General features: G+C 35.1%; 1 protein-coding gene and 2 long non-coding RNA genes across 4 annotated transcripts; 2 read left to right on the forward strand and 1 right to left on the reverse strand.

Annotated features, from left to right (window-relative positions):
• Nucleotides 1-405: 405 nt before the first annotated feature.
• Nucleotides 406-2,606, forward strand: LOC122605029 (protein AE7-like 1). Its single transcript, XM_043777898.1, has 5 exons — nt 406-747; nt 918-1,023; nt 1,334-1,433; nt 1,633-1,678; nt 2,300-2,606. The coding sequence occupies exons 1-5, from the start codon at nt 633-635 to the stop codon at nt 2,398-2,400; spliced, it is 468 nt and encodes a 155-aa protein (XP_043633833.1). The 5' UTR covers nt 406-632; the 3' UTR covers nt 2,401-2,606.
• Nucleotides 2,607-4,144: 1,538 nt separating this feature from the next.
• On the forward strand, nt 4,145-4,688 carry LOC122606293. The gene is made up of 2 exons (XR_006324852.1): nt 4,145-4,295; nt 4,381-4,688. It is a non-coding gene; the product is annotated as an uncharacterized LOC122606293 (long non-coding RNA).
• Nucleotides 4,689-11,165: 6,477 nt separating this feature from the next.
• Nucleotides 11,166-15,082, reverse strand: LOC122605734. Of its 2 annotated transcripts, none has more exons than XR_006324694.1 (5): nt 14,643-15,082; nt 13,966-14,467; nt 13,181-13,317; nt 12,440-13,014; nt 11,166-11,668 (listed from the first exon to the last, which is right to left on the reverse strand). It is a non-coding gene; the product is annotated as an uncharacterized LOC122605734 (long non-coding RNA). The 2 variants fall into 2 exon arrangements; XR_006324693.1 differs by having other exon boundaries at nt 11,166-11,698.
• Between the last annotated feature and the right edge of the window lie 510 nt (nt 15,083-15,592).

Below are 15,592 nucleotides of genomic sequence, written 5' to 3' on the forward strand. Positions count from 1 at the left end.
TTAAGAGCAAATTAAGTGATTTCTAATAACACCACCATTCGTCATTTATCTTCTACGAAAAAATATATATTAGATCAATTATCCTTTACATCGATTACCACCACCATTCGGCACCATCCCCATCCGTCGCCGACATCAGCAGACCTCCGTTGCAGTTATTACCGTGGCATGACGCGAGTATCGTGATAGTTGTAATAAATATGTAGAGTCTAGACTAAAAGTAATGCGACCTTAAATTGGATTTTTTTTTTTTCAATGTTAAATTTGATTCTGAATATGTTTAAACCAAACGATATCATATTCCAAAATCCAAAATAATTCCCCAAAACCTATGGGCTTTACCAAGTATCCAGATTTATATGTCCATAGTATTCATTAATCATTCATTATTTAAGTAGTGAGCCTCCAAAAGAAAACAACTAGTAGAGTGACTAAAGTGAAAAAGGAAGGAAGGAAGGAAAGAAACCCCCAGAATAATCAAACCCATTCATTCCAGTCGCTCCCTAAAAACCAAGTTTTTCGTTTCTCCCCTAACTGCTTTTTCTATTGTGATCCATCACACACACTTATAAATACCCATATTATAATAGTGATAATAATAATCATAAGCCACGTAAGATAAAAGAAGAAGGATGACTCTAGGTTTGATAAACGCAAACCCGGTAGTCCGTGAAATTAAAGATCGAGTTACTCGACCAGCAGATTCTCATCATGAATCTTCCGCCGTTGATCCTCTCGATATTTATGATATCCTCCGTTCCCTTTCATTTTTCTTTCTTTATTTGTTTTTATTTATAGTTTGAGCTCATGTATTATACGAGTATTAATTAAGCAATATAAAAATAATACGATAGTGTGTTAGTATTAATTTAATTATAATGTTATTTGTGATACTTTGACTTGAGATGGATGGATACATTTTGTACGAGATATAAGGGATCCGGAACATCCGTATTCCTTGGAACAGCTCAGTGTTTTGTCTGAAGACTCTATCACCGTCGACGAAAAGCTCGGCCGCATTCTGTGAGTTTTTTTTTTCTTTTTTACATATAATATTATTATACTTTGCATACATTTGTATACTTGAAAGTCGAGATATTCAACTTTCGTATCGCGTGCCAGGGACTAAAAATGTAGTTATATATATATTGTTGTAATTGAGTTTGAATTTGTAAGGGCGTAAGGTGTAAACTTGTAATTTTATTGGTTCACGAATACCACATACATTTGACTTAGTGTGTATACAAGATTGTTTCACAATTGTTGATTAGATTCAAAAGTTGGCTATTATTAGCTGTTATTTTGATGCAATGCTGCTTTAATTAATTGTTAGGATAACTTTCACCCCAACGATTCAGCACTGCAGTATGGCACCTGTGATCGGTCTATGCCTAAGGGTTAAACTCAAGGATTGTTTCCCTCCACATTTCAAGGTCAGTCTTTTGGTATGTTTGGCAAAAAGAGCTTATTTTTAAACTAAGTTTTTAAGCTTCTAGCGTTGTTTGGACGACGATTTATGTTCAAATGAATAAGGGCCATTGAGGGTGCTAGTTTGTTTGTTTCATGTTTTCATTGATGTGGTCCTTCATTGGTAGCCGTATACTCTATATATCATCCATATATTATTTGCAGGTAGACATCAAAGTAACTCCTGGATCCCATGCAGATGAAGAAGCAGGTAAAGTGCCTATTCTAACCGAATACCAACTACTTATAAGTTGTGTGTTTATTCTGATTGTTCTTTTGCAAAACTCGATTTACATACGACTCTTTCTGACCCAATATGAGAGGTTATTCTGCTGAACTCACGAAGATAAAATTGGAATTCGTTTTTGTAACTTCACTCAAAATGGGACTTATTATGTTGGAACATCAAACCCATTTGACATTAATTTTGACCCATTTGCTTAATTATATATACATCCGTGTGGGTTACTTTTATTTTCCAAACGGATCAGTAGCATAATAATGTAAAAAGTTATATAAACCTAAATTACATAATCATATTTATTGAAGTAAATTATAATCTGGGCAACAAGTGTTGCCAGTTGACCCAATCCAACCACCCCACTTTGACCCACTACCAATCCATCCTTTTTTCTGCTTCTAGCCATAGCACATAGTTATGAGTTTTTCCTAAATCACACGCAACTAATTTTTGCTTACTTTTTCAAGCCGCGGCCACTTAGTTTGTACCTGAAAAATGGGTTAATAAGCTTACACTAGCTTTTGACCATATTGTAGCACTTGGGTTATCCATTTTTCTATATCATCTTTTTTTTTTTTGGTTTGTTTGCAGTTAACAAGCAGTTAAATGACAAGGAAAGAATTGTGGCTGCCATGGAAAATCCTAATCTTCGACAACTTGTTGATGAGTGCGTTCAGTCGAGTGAGCTCTAATCAATGCCCGCTCTGTTGTACAGTAAGCTTACTTTGTGGCCTGTGTCGTTTCCAGTAGTAATCCGTCTGCTTTTTTGTATAACAAAATGGTATCTTTTTGAAACATCCGACTAGTTCCATATTTCATGATCGCCCAATATCCTGTATTGTTCTATCTGGTATTGTTCATAATGCAGTCTTGTGCTATGTTATTGTACTTTTTGGCATTATATGGAGTCTGAGCCATAATATGGGTAGACGCGATAGCATATATAGTATGGTTCATATTTGTTGGATGTGCCTCACTTGTTGATTCATTCATCCAGAAGTTGGTTATACTCTGTGTCTGTGATGCAATGGCAAACATGGATCCCGATACGTGTCGTATTCTGATCACACGTTATGTTTTTTATCACAGCTGTAGCGATAGTTAATCTTTAGTTAAAGCACAGTTGCACGGGCCACTAAATCACGAGACAGCCATAGTGATGGAAATGGGGAACATGATACCCACTATGTGTCGTATTCTGATCGTTTTTATTGCCCGGCTATAACGTTAATTTGTATATAGCTTATAACTAAACCATGCCTCAGTTTGGTTTACCATGATCTGTTTAACATAATTGAGAACAACCAGCTACCTAATGAGACACCTCTCATTTCATTAGACAAATATATTTCAGTCTTTCCTTGTTATAACACATGATGTTGACACTTTCTTAGTTCATATATTTATAATCGTAATTTTGTCAGTATATCACTTTGTTATTTATTTGACAATCAAAAATGGTTGAAATGATGAACATTTTTTAATTATTTATTTAACTTGTTATATATTTCATTTTATTGTCTTCATAATTTTACATATTTATCTAAAGTTGCATAGAGTAGAATAAGTTTTCCTATGTTGTCATAGATTTTCAATTCCGTAATGGTATCCATAATCCATATGTACATATAGTAAGGTGTAAATGCTGCTAAAGATGATGTCAGCAACAATTTAGTGTTCGGTGCACTTAAAAAAGGTTATTGTATCGGGTTAACAAAAGGCTGAGGCCTGTAGCATAAGTATAAATAAACATTAATGGTTCAGTTTGGAGCAGGGTGTCGTGCTTGGGTTGGGTTGGGTTGGGTTGATGGATCGTGGTTTGACGTGTTGACTAACCCAAATGCAGTGTATATAGTTATCCTGTCAAACATTTAAAACCTTGCCAAGTTCGTATCATAAACTGGATAGTCGGTTCAACTCCTAGTAGATTTAAGGTACACCACAAAAAGTTATAAACTGAAATAAATTTAGAAAAACATAAAAATGTGATGGTTATTAGAAGAAAAAAGATAATTTCATAATGATTACCATTTTTCATTGATGGTTTTAAACGATTGTAAATATGTTAGAAGTCTTGACCAAATTTAGTTCATCTATTAAACGTGTTAGTCATATATACTCGTTTACTACCCAGCCATGCTTAGCCGTAACCCAGACCTGTTTATCTTCGTGTTTGGTTCAAATTGTGTCACGGATTGTGTTAGAAATTGGCACCCTAATTTTGAGATTCGTATACGGTATGTCCAAATAAGTTTTTCGCTCCTAGATCTTTTGCGTGCAAATATATGAAAGTTATTATTAAAATACATATATTAAAGTATGAAACAGTATATAAAAGAAGTCACGTCTCCCTCTAGCACGCTGCCAACTAATGTTCTAGTTAAAATTTTGAAGTCAACTCTTGAAGGAATCTATTTATTCTCATTGAACACGACATTCACTTTTAGAACCCCCAACAAAACCAAAAAAATAAATAAAATGGGTGATTTGATGAACAGAAGCTTCAGGTTTGATGGAAAAAGATCATACTCTTTTGACACAAATAAATTCACCAAGTCCAACACCTTTCGCCGTGAATCCGAGATAGGTTCGTCCCTCTCTTGTCGATTCACGAGTTATGAGAAGCTTTCTTATTCGATGCGTCTTGCTGATCATGTGGTTGAATCCGACAGTAATCATGGTCATGGCTCCAGGAGTACTAGGAAAGGAGCCTGGAAGTTTGTTACTAGAATATTTTCGTTGAAGAAAGCTGGCGGTAATTCTTCTCACACACATGTACAGAATATGGAGGTACAGTATTCGTCGAGGCGACCAGATTTGAGCCGACGTTGGCCTGTCCAAGGATGGTGATAGCGAACGTAGAATCAGGTTAATATGACTTGTGTGGATATTTTGTTATTGCTCTTTGATTGCATATTCATTGTATTTTAGAACCAAATTATGATTTGAAAATAGCGTAACCAGATTTTGAATTTTTAGAGTTTTAATTTGTTTTATACAGATGAAAAACCCCTTCCATTTAAAAAAAAAATAGAAATGGAAAATTAGAAAACATTTTCTACAAATAAACCTAAGTAACTATGATTTGTTTTCACTCGTAATATTGTATGTATACTGCATGAACATAATTTTGACCATCAAAGTAGTTTAACAACATATCTTTTCTGAAAAGAAGAAAAAAGAGAAAGGAAGATTTGATCCTGTAGGCTGGTTGTTCAATATGAATACTATTAAGCCACGAACAAGTAGAGGCGACGATGTAGATCTAGGTGGGTTCAAACCGCCAGCTACCTAGGAAGGCAAATGATTTACACCGCCTTCCTAGTTGCTTTTACCAATATCCGAGCTCAAGGATCTTTTTACTTATAAAAACCTTTGATCAATACTAGTTATTTACCAGATAATAGGTTTTGATGATGCCAGTTCTCCCAGCGATTTAAATAGCATCAACACATATATCAACAAGATTCACTAATAACTTGATGCTCATTAGAGAGAAAAAAAAAAGTAATGAACTCAATATATACAAATTCAAGTCATAAAATGTTTGAATGTCTTCAAAGGTAGAAACGTCACTTTTTGGCTATCGGCTAATTCAACCTATATCAGAATATTGGATGCATGTACAGAAAAACATGTGAAGATAGCCAAATCGCAGTAAAATATAACAGCATATGACTGTAAATGGAACAACATTAGCACTAAAATGCATATAAATTCAGAACTGGCTGTAATCTATTGAATTCTAAAAGAAATAAGGAATTTAGTAGTGCACTATAATTCATATTTAAAAGGATCAACTCACTTGTTTATGTGCAATCGGTGATAACAAATACAACTGAATATCTCCAGTCTTGAATCAGCTGTTCACTTGATTGGAATGTAAAACTCTTTGATGTTCACTGGCAACAAATTTCCAGTATGTGGTTGAAGCGCCACATTTGTACATGTTCATACATCATTTTCCCAGATTCATATATAAGCTTGACAGAAATTTCATCTATCATGTTCATACATCATGTTCATACATACATGTTCATACATCATGTTCATACAAATCAGTAGGAGCATGATGCCACGATCATTGTATCATCTGACATCAATAATTTCATCTATAGTTTGACAGAAATTGGAACTAAGCCGATGTAGGATTCATTTTGCCTACAGCACCCAAATTCACGATTATTTGCCACAGCTTTGCCGTAAGGTGAAATTACGGCGAAAGCATCCGTCAGCATTGATGCATAAATAAAGATACCAGTTAGTAGTGCTTGAATTCCTAAAAGACATGAAAGCGAGCATGTTCATAATGCAACTTTGAAAAATGCTGGCAAAAAGACCCAAAGTAAGACAGATAAAATAGACCCTGAAGACCACGAATATCACCAGACTCTTTAAGATCTTCTAAGGCAATATGTAGTCCTTCCATAGCCAAAATAAATAAAAAGGGTGCCATAGGATCTCCTTAATCCACCGACGACCAAAACCCATGAAAGACAAAATAGTTAAGAGATAACTCCAATTTAGTGAATCATAGGCAACGCCTTTCAAAATGGATGGGCGATCTATTTTGATATCTTCAGTGTTAGGATCGTTTGGTTCTTATTATATGTCATTATTCCGGATGCCAAGTTTAGTTAAAAAGACTCTCGAGTCTCTGCGCGGAAAGGTTTTTTTGGGGTGGTAATGAAGATGTGAAACGGATGCATTGGATTAAATGGGATAGTGTTATCTTGGCCAGTTCATCATATTAAATGGATATAAAATACAACATTCAAAAAGAAAGAAGTCAATAATAACAAGAGCACAAACCACTGAACCAGGCAGGGCCGATACCCAATTCTAGATCACTGTAGGTCTGAAAAGAACAATATCAGCAGCGAGACCTCTATCATGCTGACACATCTACACTTACGATTCGAGCTGCAGCATCAAGCATCATATGGATCTTCATATTAGTCCACCTCTTTTTCTGTATTTCGCCCTCCACGCTCTACAACAACCATCATCAGACATCTTTTCTTTGAAAGAGTAATGGGAAGGCAGCATATATAAACCATATATGAATCTTGACAATTAGAAGACACTATACATTAAACCTCATTTAAGAGCCTCTGGGACTAACGTAACATCAGAGAGTATATGAACACGAGAAATACCAAATCCATTATCCAAATGATACAATTTAACTCCATCCATATTAACAAGCTTTTATAGTATAGAGTTTGTATGCCTGATAGATGGGGAAAAAACAAATAAAGTAATTGGAAATCTTTTAAGAGGCACATAATCTGATAGAAGCAACACACTAAAGGTTTCTGATGAGATTTTAAGAGATGTCCTGAAGTGAAACAAATTCGCATTAAAAGCTGACTCTGGAAACTGGGTTGTGTTTATAATAATTTGCAATTTCCTATTTAAAAAGTAGTTAGCAACACTTTTTGAAAAAAGAAAGACAATATTGGACAGACATCATTCTTCAACGATACATGTAACAAAGTGGGAACTCCAAGATGTGAAATAATGAGCACCATGGCAACAAAACACATGTTCATTATACTATTGGCGACTATGCAGAGATGTTGTTACATGCACAAAAATGTTTTATTCGGTTCTATAATGTGGGTCAACCCGCATTTCTGAAATGACCTGCTTAGACCCCCACCTGTTTCGGGCCCAACCCGCTTTGACGCATTACCCAAACCTGCCAACCCGCCCATTTTGCCATGCCTAACTAGAAACAATGTGATCTACAAAAAGACTTCATACTACAAGAATATCCACATCACTGATTGCAGGCTGGATATTTGTTGATGCAGTTCCCATATTTTGCTTTATAGAACTTTGGGCATTAAAGCAAAAAAAACATTATATGCACACAGAAAAGAGTTCACGCACACATGCACACACACATTGGGAGGAGATACCGGGAAGAAAAAACACCTTCCGATCTCCTCCCAAAACAAAAAAAATAGTTTCTTTTTTATTAGGGAGTGGGGAGACCAGCCCCGTGAGCGTGGGAAAAGGCCCAGTTAATGACTATACATGACATATCCATCACCCCCTATAAGGTGATAGACTTTCAATCTTTACAAGTACATACAAACCTGTTAGCAAACTTCAAGCTGCAATTTGTTCTTTCATCAATAAATCATCAAAAGCTTCTTTCCACAAATCAAATTCATGTTCATCTATATAACTAACATCATTCCGCAGTAGATAAGAGACCTTCCAGCTGCAGTCCATTGTTGAAAGATTCTGCAGAGCGGCAGAAGAAACAACACAATCAATTTATCATGAAGCGCTGTAATTGCGAATTTCACCAAACAGGTTAAGCTAATTGTAATATATAGGTGACAATTGATTGATTATATACTGCGTTAACAGCTTGGGATCTTATACACAGTAATATAGATAACACGCAATACCAAACCATACCAATAAGAAATCGGGCCACTGCTGATACTAGTAGGCAACACCAAGATTAGAAAAGTTGATCTCTTTTAATTAACTTTAAAAAGTCTAAATGTTATGATTTCCTCAAGCTCCAACAATAATGGATAGTAGGTGGGGAAACTGTGTAAGAATCACTTGAAGGTTCAGGAAGATGATGCTCGACAGACATCTCATGCATTTATTTATTATAAGAAACTAGAGACTAATAACAGAGTACATGAACATAATACAAGAAATACGAAAATAACAAATCCATAACCAAAATCGATACAAATTTAGCTCCATATATATCAAAAAGCTACAAAGTACAGATGATGAAATTTGAGTCTGCGCCTAGTACTAAATACTCCATGATTAAAAAGCTTCAAAATCACTACATGGATAACAGGATTGCAATATCAATAATACTTGTATAATATGAAAAGGCAATTGAGAAAGCTTAAGCCTAGGATACATACAAAACTGAGAGAATCCATACACTATATAACTTTAATGGGATTATGAAATATATAATTCAAATAAACCAAAAATACCCGTTGTGATGCTAATTGTGAAATTTGGATGCCAGAATATTGTAATCTGAAACTCTAGAATTCAGAGAATACAGATGGATATGTCTGTTACCTAGAGGATTAACCGAACATGACACTTTAATGAATCATTAGCATCATAATGACGCCAAATTGAAGAATTGTAGAGCAAAAACTCTTGATAATAATGGACAACTTAGGTAATGAAATTATGAGATGCATAATGGCAGACAGATTGTATACATTAGGTGTAATTTGTAGATAAAAAGAATGTACCTTTTGCCTTTTGGGTTCGTAATCCCTTTGTGTTTGCAAGCTTGATTGTTGTCAATGCAGCTTGCACGACTTGTACACAACGGTAACGATAATAAAGTAACTAACACATACACAGCACAACACATCACCGCACAACACATACACACACACACACACACACATTGGGAGGAGAACCCAGCCTAAAAAAAACTGTGCGATCTCCTCCCAAAAACCAAAAAACGTTTCTTTTTTTATTAAAGGATCTGGTTAGACCTGCCAAGCGAGCGCACCCATCATGGCAAAGGCCTGGTTAACAATTGAGTATGCTATACATCACACTATACATACATACAGACCTGTTAGGAAACCCAAGCTGCATTCTTTTTTATCAATCATCAAGCTTTTGTTGCATTAATGAATGAACAAAACGATCTCATCTCTGACAATTAACATCCCACCTGCTCCACATATCATCCAAATTCAAGAGAATGCCCAATTAGAGCTGCAAAACAGACAATGGTTTTCTAATTTGCCCTTATTATTATGGCTAAGGATCTTATAAAATACACACGAAACAATTATATTACTTTAGTTAAGCTACAAATTAACATAAAGCATAACACTAAATCACTTATAATAATATTAACATAATAATAATAATAATAATAAATTAATAACTAATAACTAAAGAATGAGAACTTTTTTACCTGCAAATACGAAAGTCGTCTGAGCACCATGGGGTCTCATTAGGGTTTTTGGGACAGGCATGATGTTTATTGGGAGATGTTTTGCTATTTATAAGAGGAGATATATTGGTTTATAAGATATTTAGGTAAGATTATAAAATATTAAATATATTATACTTATCTATATCGAATAGAAAATTTATATATAATACATTTACATATAAATATACGATTTTATTTGTGGTAAAGATTGAGACCCCTATATTTTAGAGGAGGCTGTGGGGGCAAACAACAACTCTAAACATGTTGGGCTTTTGCATTGGTCTGCATGTTGAAATTAATCAAATGATCTGATTACATGATAATCCTTGAATACTTGGAAGACCTGCCAGAACAGCTCACCTGTCATGCCAAAGGCCAGTTCAGCAAGTTCCAATCATCAAACAGATACAAAATATAGTGTTTAACAGGACAATAACAAAACAGAGGATCCCAAACCCAGTTCCAGATCACTGTATGTCCGGAAAGAACGGCAACAGCACCAACAAATCTATCATGCTGACACATCTTCACTTACAATACAAGCTGTAGCATCAAGCCTCATCTGGATCTTCATAATACCTTTTTTTGTATTTCGCCCTCCAAGCTATTGACTACACTCTATAACAATGATCATACATACATACATCTGATAGGTTCCAAGAGAGACAGGTAGCGGCAAATATAAGAATCACATGACCTGGAGATGCTATACGAAAACCTCAAAAGAAGAACCTCTTAGACTGGCAGTAGAGTGCATAATTACAATACAAGAAATATCAGATCTTAATCTGTAATCAAAAGCTACGAAGTCCCAATAATGAATTTTGAGTACTCCTATCATATACAAAACACTCGATGATCAAGGATAACACAACAGAGAAAGATGTGTAACCAATAATCCGGGTTTATGTAGTTTGGCAGCTCTAAAGTATCTGGTTGTTCAGTACCAGTAAAATTTAACACTAAGTTAAGGCCATGTAGATCTGGGTGGATTCGAACCACCAACTTCCTAGAAAGGCAAATGATTTACACTGCCATCCTAGTTGCTCTTACCAACTTCCGAGCTCACAGATCTTCTCACTTATCAAGACTTTGATTAACCCCTTTCTTTCTCATATGCCAAAATAGGATGTTAAGATAATATCAATACTCCAGTGCATATAGAATTAGAAGTCAACTACTACTAATGAGATGCAACAGTATGAATGAGAAATGATAGTACAATTTTGTGCAACAATCTGTTGATTATTGAAATTATAACTTTTGCATGAACAAAAATTCATTTACATTAACCAATAACAAGGAACAATAAATGAAACTCACATGTTTATGTAGTCACACATTAGTGCAAACTAAGCATTGAATATCTCCACCAATTCTGGAATCACCTGTTCGAATAACTGGAATGTAAAAAAAAATGATGCTCTCTGACAAGTCATATGAAGTGTGTAGCTAGCACACTCATAAAACATTAATGCCCAGACACCATTGATTCACAAGATTTTTAAATTCATTTAAAACTTATAAGCATTCTCAAAGATGTAGGAACAAAATTCAGAAGAGTATGATGCCAATCATCAAAAAAGATGACCATTGCCAAAAATTGAATTAGAAGCCACAGAAAAGTATCTTCCACGTAGCAAATTAAAATAAAATTAAAGCTTGAAAGTTGGGACCCATATTTACTTGTGTACGATTTATATCACGCAGTAAAATCATGACTAGCTTCAATATCTGGTTCTTCAAATAAGTCTGCATTTTCATCATATATCGCCCTGCAGCATCCACCAACTTCAAGATACGAACAACCTTTGTTATTGGCCACTCTTGACTTGAGACATGAACGGCAGCTTCAAGCATCAGTTGGATCTCAAGCAAGTCTATGCCTTCCTATATATAGCCTCCAGGCTACACCTTCATTAAAAAACATCATCATTTGCTGTTGCCCATGCTTCATACTCCTTCATTCTTATAGATATGGAAACCACACTCTGTAACAAGTATCATCATACATCTACGAGCTATCAACAGAAACAGGTGGCAACAGAATCCATGCAAAAATCGCTAATAAATTCAGGTAGAAGATATAATACAGTAAAAGAAGCATTAAGAACCAATAGACTACAGCAGAGTGCATGAAATCAATACATAAAATATCAACACCATATCCAAATCATACAAATCCAACTCCATTTACAAAGAACAAAAAAAAAATAAGAAGTTTGGGTGCACACCAAATGCCTAACAAGCAATGTTTAAGAAGCTTTACAATAGCTAGGATGCTCATTATCTAATACCAGAAGTACACTACACATTTTTAATGAAATTACAAGTCAACTATAACAAATCAAATATCACCCATGCTATAAAGCTTATTGTGAAATTTGGGACCTGTTAAAAAAGATGCAGCTTCTACTTTGTGAGTAGTTTGTAACAACTAAAGCCAAAATATTTAGAAAAGTTGCAAATAAGATAATAAAATTGTAAGCTCTTGTCAAATTGAGAGTTCAGGAAGATACATAGCCATGTTAGATATTTATTAGAACTAACTAATTATTTTTTATATTTTATAGCTTTATTAAAATAATTTTGATGGTCCAAGCTGTATTGTCAAAGCAGCTTGCTTACAATAACCTAGCGAAAGAGAGTGACTTGAAGTTTTGAAATAATGTTATGCAAAATGGCATGATCATGCAAGATATGCTGGTATGCAAATAACAAGAATGTTATTTGTGATTATGCAGATATTTGGTTAGATGTACCTTTTGAATGTTGGGTTACTAACTCCTTGTGATTGCAGGCTGGATGCTTGTTGATGCAGTCATGTTATGCTTTTTAAACGACTTGAAACATGGACGGCCAAAACACAACACACGCAGAGAAAAGAGACGAGGCACGAACACACACACACACACACACTGGGAGGGGAAGCCGGCAAAACAAAACACCGTACAATCTCCTCCCAAAACCAAAATATTTTTTTATTAGAGAATGTGATGGAACCTGCCATGCGAGCGCACCCATCATGGCAAAGGCCCAATTAACGACAATGACATCCAATACCTCCATAAGGTGACAGACTTTACATGTATACGTACATACAGCCCCGTTTGCCAACTTCAAGGTACAATTTGTTCTTTCATCAATAAATCATCATCAGCGTCAACCATCCTTCCAGAAGGAACCAATCGATTTCATCTATAAAACTAACTCCAATCCCCACCAAAGAGACACTTCAGCTTAGAGCCCATGCTGAGCCTGATGAGCAGCAGAACAAAACCACAATTTTCATTCCCACCAAATCAAGATACATTTCAGCTGCAGACCAATGTTACGCCTGATGAAAAACATAATAAACAACTGGTTAATAGAATACGAACACCTGGGGATCTTATATGTGAAGTAATAAAGAATAATAATACTCATACTGCTTTGGTTGAGCTACCACTTGTAATAAGAATTCGTATCTACAAAACAGAACATAAGATTAAATAAAACTTTACCATATTTTATCTGAGACATAGATCGAAAACCACCACTGATGGAGTAAGGAAGACATTAGCTGACAAAATCTTAATCTTGAGACTTCTTTGAGATCCATCAAATAATTGGTCGTAGCAGGGGAGATAGTGTAGAATCACTTGAAAATTCAAGAAGAAGATGCCATACAGGCACATCATATACTTGTTAAAAGAACCTAAAGACTAACAACAATGTACATGAACATGATACAAGAGAGATTAATTCTGTATCCAAATCATCCTACTCAACTTCATCAACATCAAAAAGTTACAGAGTACAAGCAATGATATTTTGAGTGCTTGCCTAATACAATATAATCAATGGTTAAAAAGCTTCAACGTTACTACATGAATACCAGAAAAGAATATAGTATAATAATATGTGAGCAATTGAGATAACTTGACACCAGGATACACATAAACGAGTAGCATCAGCTACAAGATGCTTGATAATAAGATTTGGGAACCGAAATCTTATGATCTGAAACACTTCTTGAATTGAGCTTTTAAGTAAATACAGATGGGAATGTCTGATATCTATCAAACTAAACATATTTTAAGAAAATCATCAGTTTAATGAAAATTCAGTATCTTATTGGGAAACTTATTAAATTATATTGACAAACAGCTCGGCAAAGAGCCTACATTCTTGGATGATAATGGAAGTCAGGCAACTTAGCTTATCATATGCATAATGGCAGACACATGAAAGACTTGCCAATACTACTGTATATGTTGGGTTTAACTTGTAAGTAAAAAACATGTACCTTTTTCCTATTACGGTTCCTTATCCCTTCGTGTTTGCAAGCTGGGGTTTTGTTGATGCAGCTGCCATGATTTGTTTTGTACACAAAAGCAATGACAAGAAAGCAACCAAAAACATACACGGCATAACACACACACGCACACAAACACACACATTGGGAGGAGAACCCGGCCTAAAAAAACACCGTGCGATCTCCTCCCAAAAACCAAAAACGTATCTTTTTTATTAGAGAATGTGGTGAGACCTGCCAAGCGAGCGCACCCATCATGGCAAAGGCCCAATTAACAACTATACATGACATATATCACCCTCTATACATACATAGATACAAACCTGTTTTGCAAACTCCAAGCTGCAACCTTTTTCATCAATAAGTCATCGAGAAGCTTCCTTCCAACTAATGACTCAATCAATCAACTTCATATCTGAAATATAACATCCCATCCATCCTACTCATCATAAAATCAAGAGACTTTTCGACTCTAGACCGATGTTGACAGATCCTGATGATGGGCAGCAGATTCAATCAAAATCAAACATCAGCACACAATTAACTAACCTAATGGCTAAATATATAATACATTAATTTGAAGGCGGAACAAATTAGATTAAGGATCTAAAAACGAAAAATCAAGAGCAAAAGAAAAAATAAATGAGTGAAAAAAAAGACAACTTTACCTTCAAATAATGATTAGAGATTTGTTTCTTTTTTATAAATCTAGGATGTATGCATCCATTGATAGCATCAAAGGCTTCCAATAGATTAATATCCCGATCGCCCGTCCTCTCCTCATAATTAAAGTAAAAAGAATGTACTTTTTTACTATTACGGTTCCTTATTCCATCATGTTAGCAAGCTGGCGTTTGCTGTCGTGATTTGTTTTGTAAACTAAAGCAACGACAATAAAGCAACCAAAACATACATAGCACAACACAACAAGTCACAGCACAACGAGCACACACGCACACACACATTGGGAGGAGAACCCGGCTTTAAAAAACACCGTGCGATCTCCTCCCAAAAACCAAAAACGTATCTTTTTTTTATTAGAAAATGTAGGAGACCTGCCAAGCGAGCGCACCCATCATGGCAAAGGCCCAATTAACAACTATACATCACATATATCACCCTCTATACATACACACATACAAACCTGTTTTGCAAACTCCAAGCTGCAACCTTTTTCATCAATAAGGCATCCAGAAGCTTCCTTCCAACTATTGACTCAATCAATCAATCAAATTCATAGCTGAAAACTAAAATCCCATCAATTCCACTCTACTCATCATAAAATCAAGAGACTTTTCGACTCTAGACCGATGTTTGACAAATCCTGATGATGGGCAGCAGATTCAATCAAAATCAAACATCAGCTCACAATTACCTAACCTAATTGCTATATATACAAACATATATATATAATTCAGCTCACAATTAACTAAGCTCACGGTTAACTAGCCTAATTGCTATATATACGAACATATATATATATATATATGGGAAAAGTGAATATAAGGTTATATATATATATATAGTTCATTAAATCAAAGGGAGGAACAAATAAGATTAAGGATCTAAAAAACGAAAAGGGTAATTAAAAAAATCACAATTAAGAAAAATCCAACAG

The sequence above is a fragment of the Erigeron canadensis genome, chromosome 6 (genome assembly GCF_010389155.1).
Source record: "Erigeron canadensis isolate Cc75 chromosome 6, C_canadensis_v1, whole genome shotgun sequence".
NCBI lineage: Eukaryota > Viridiplantae > Streptophyta > Magnoliopsida > Asterales > Asteraceae > Erigeron > Erigeron canadensis.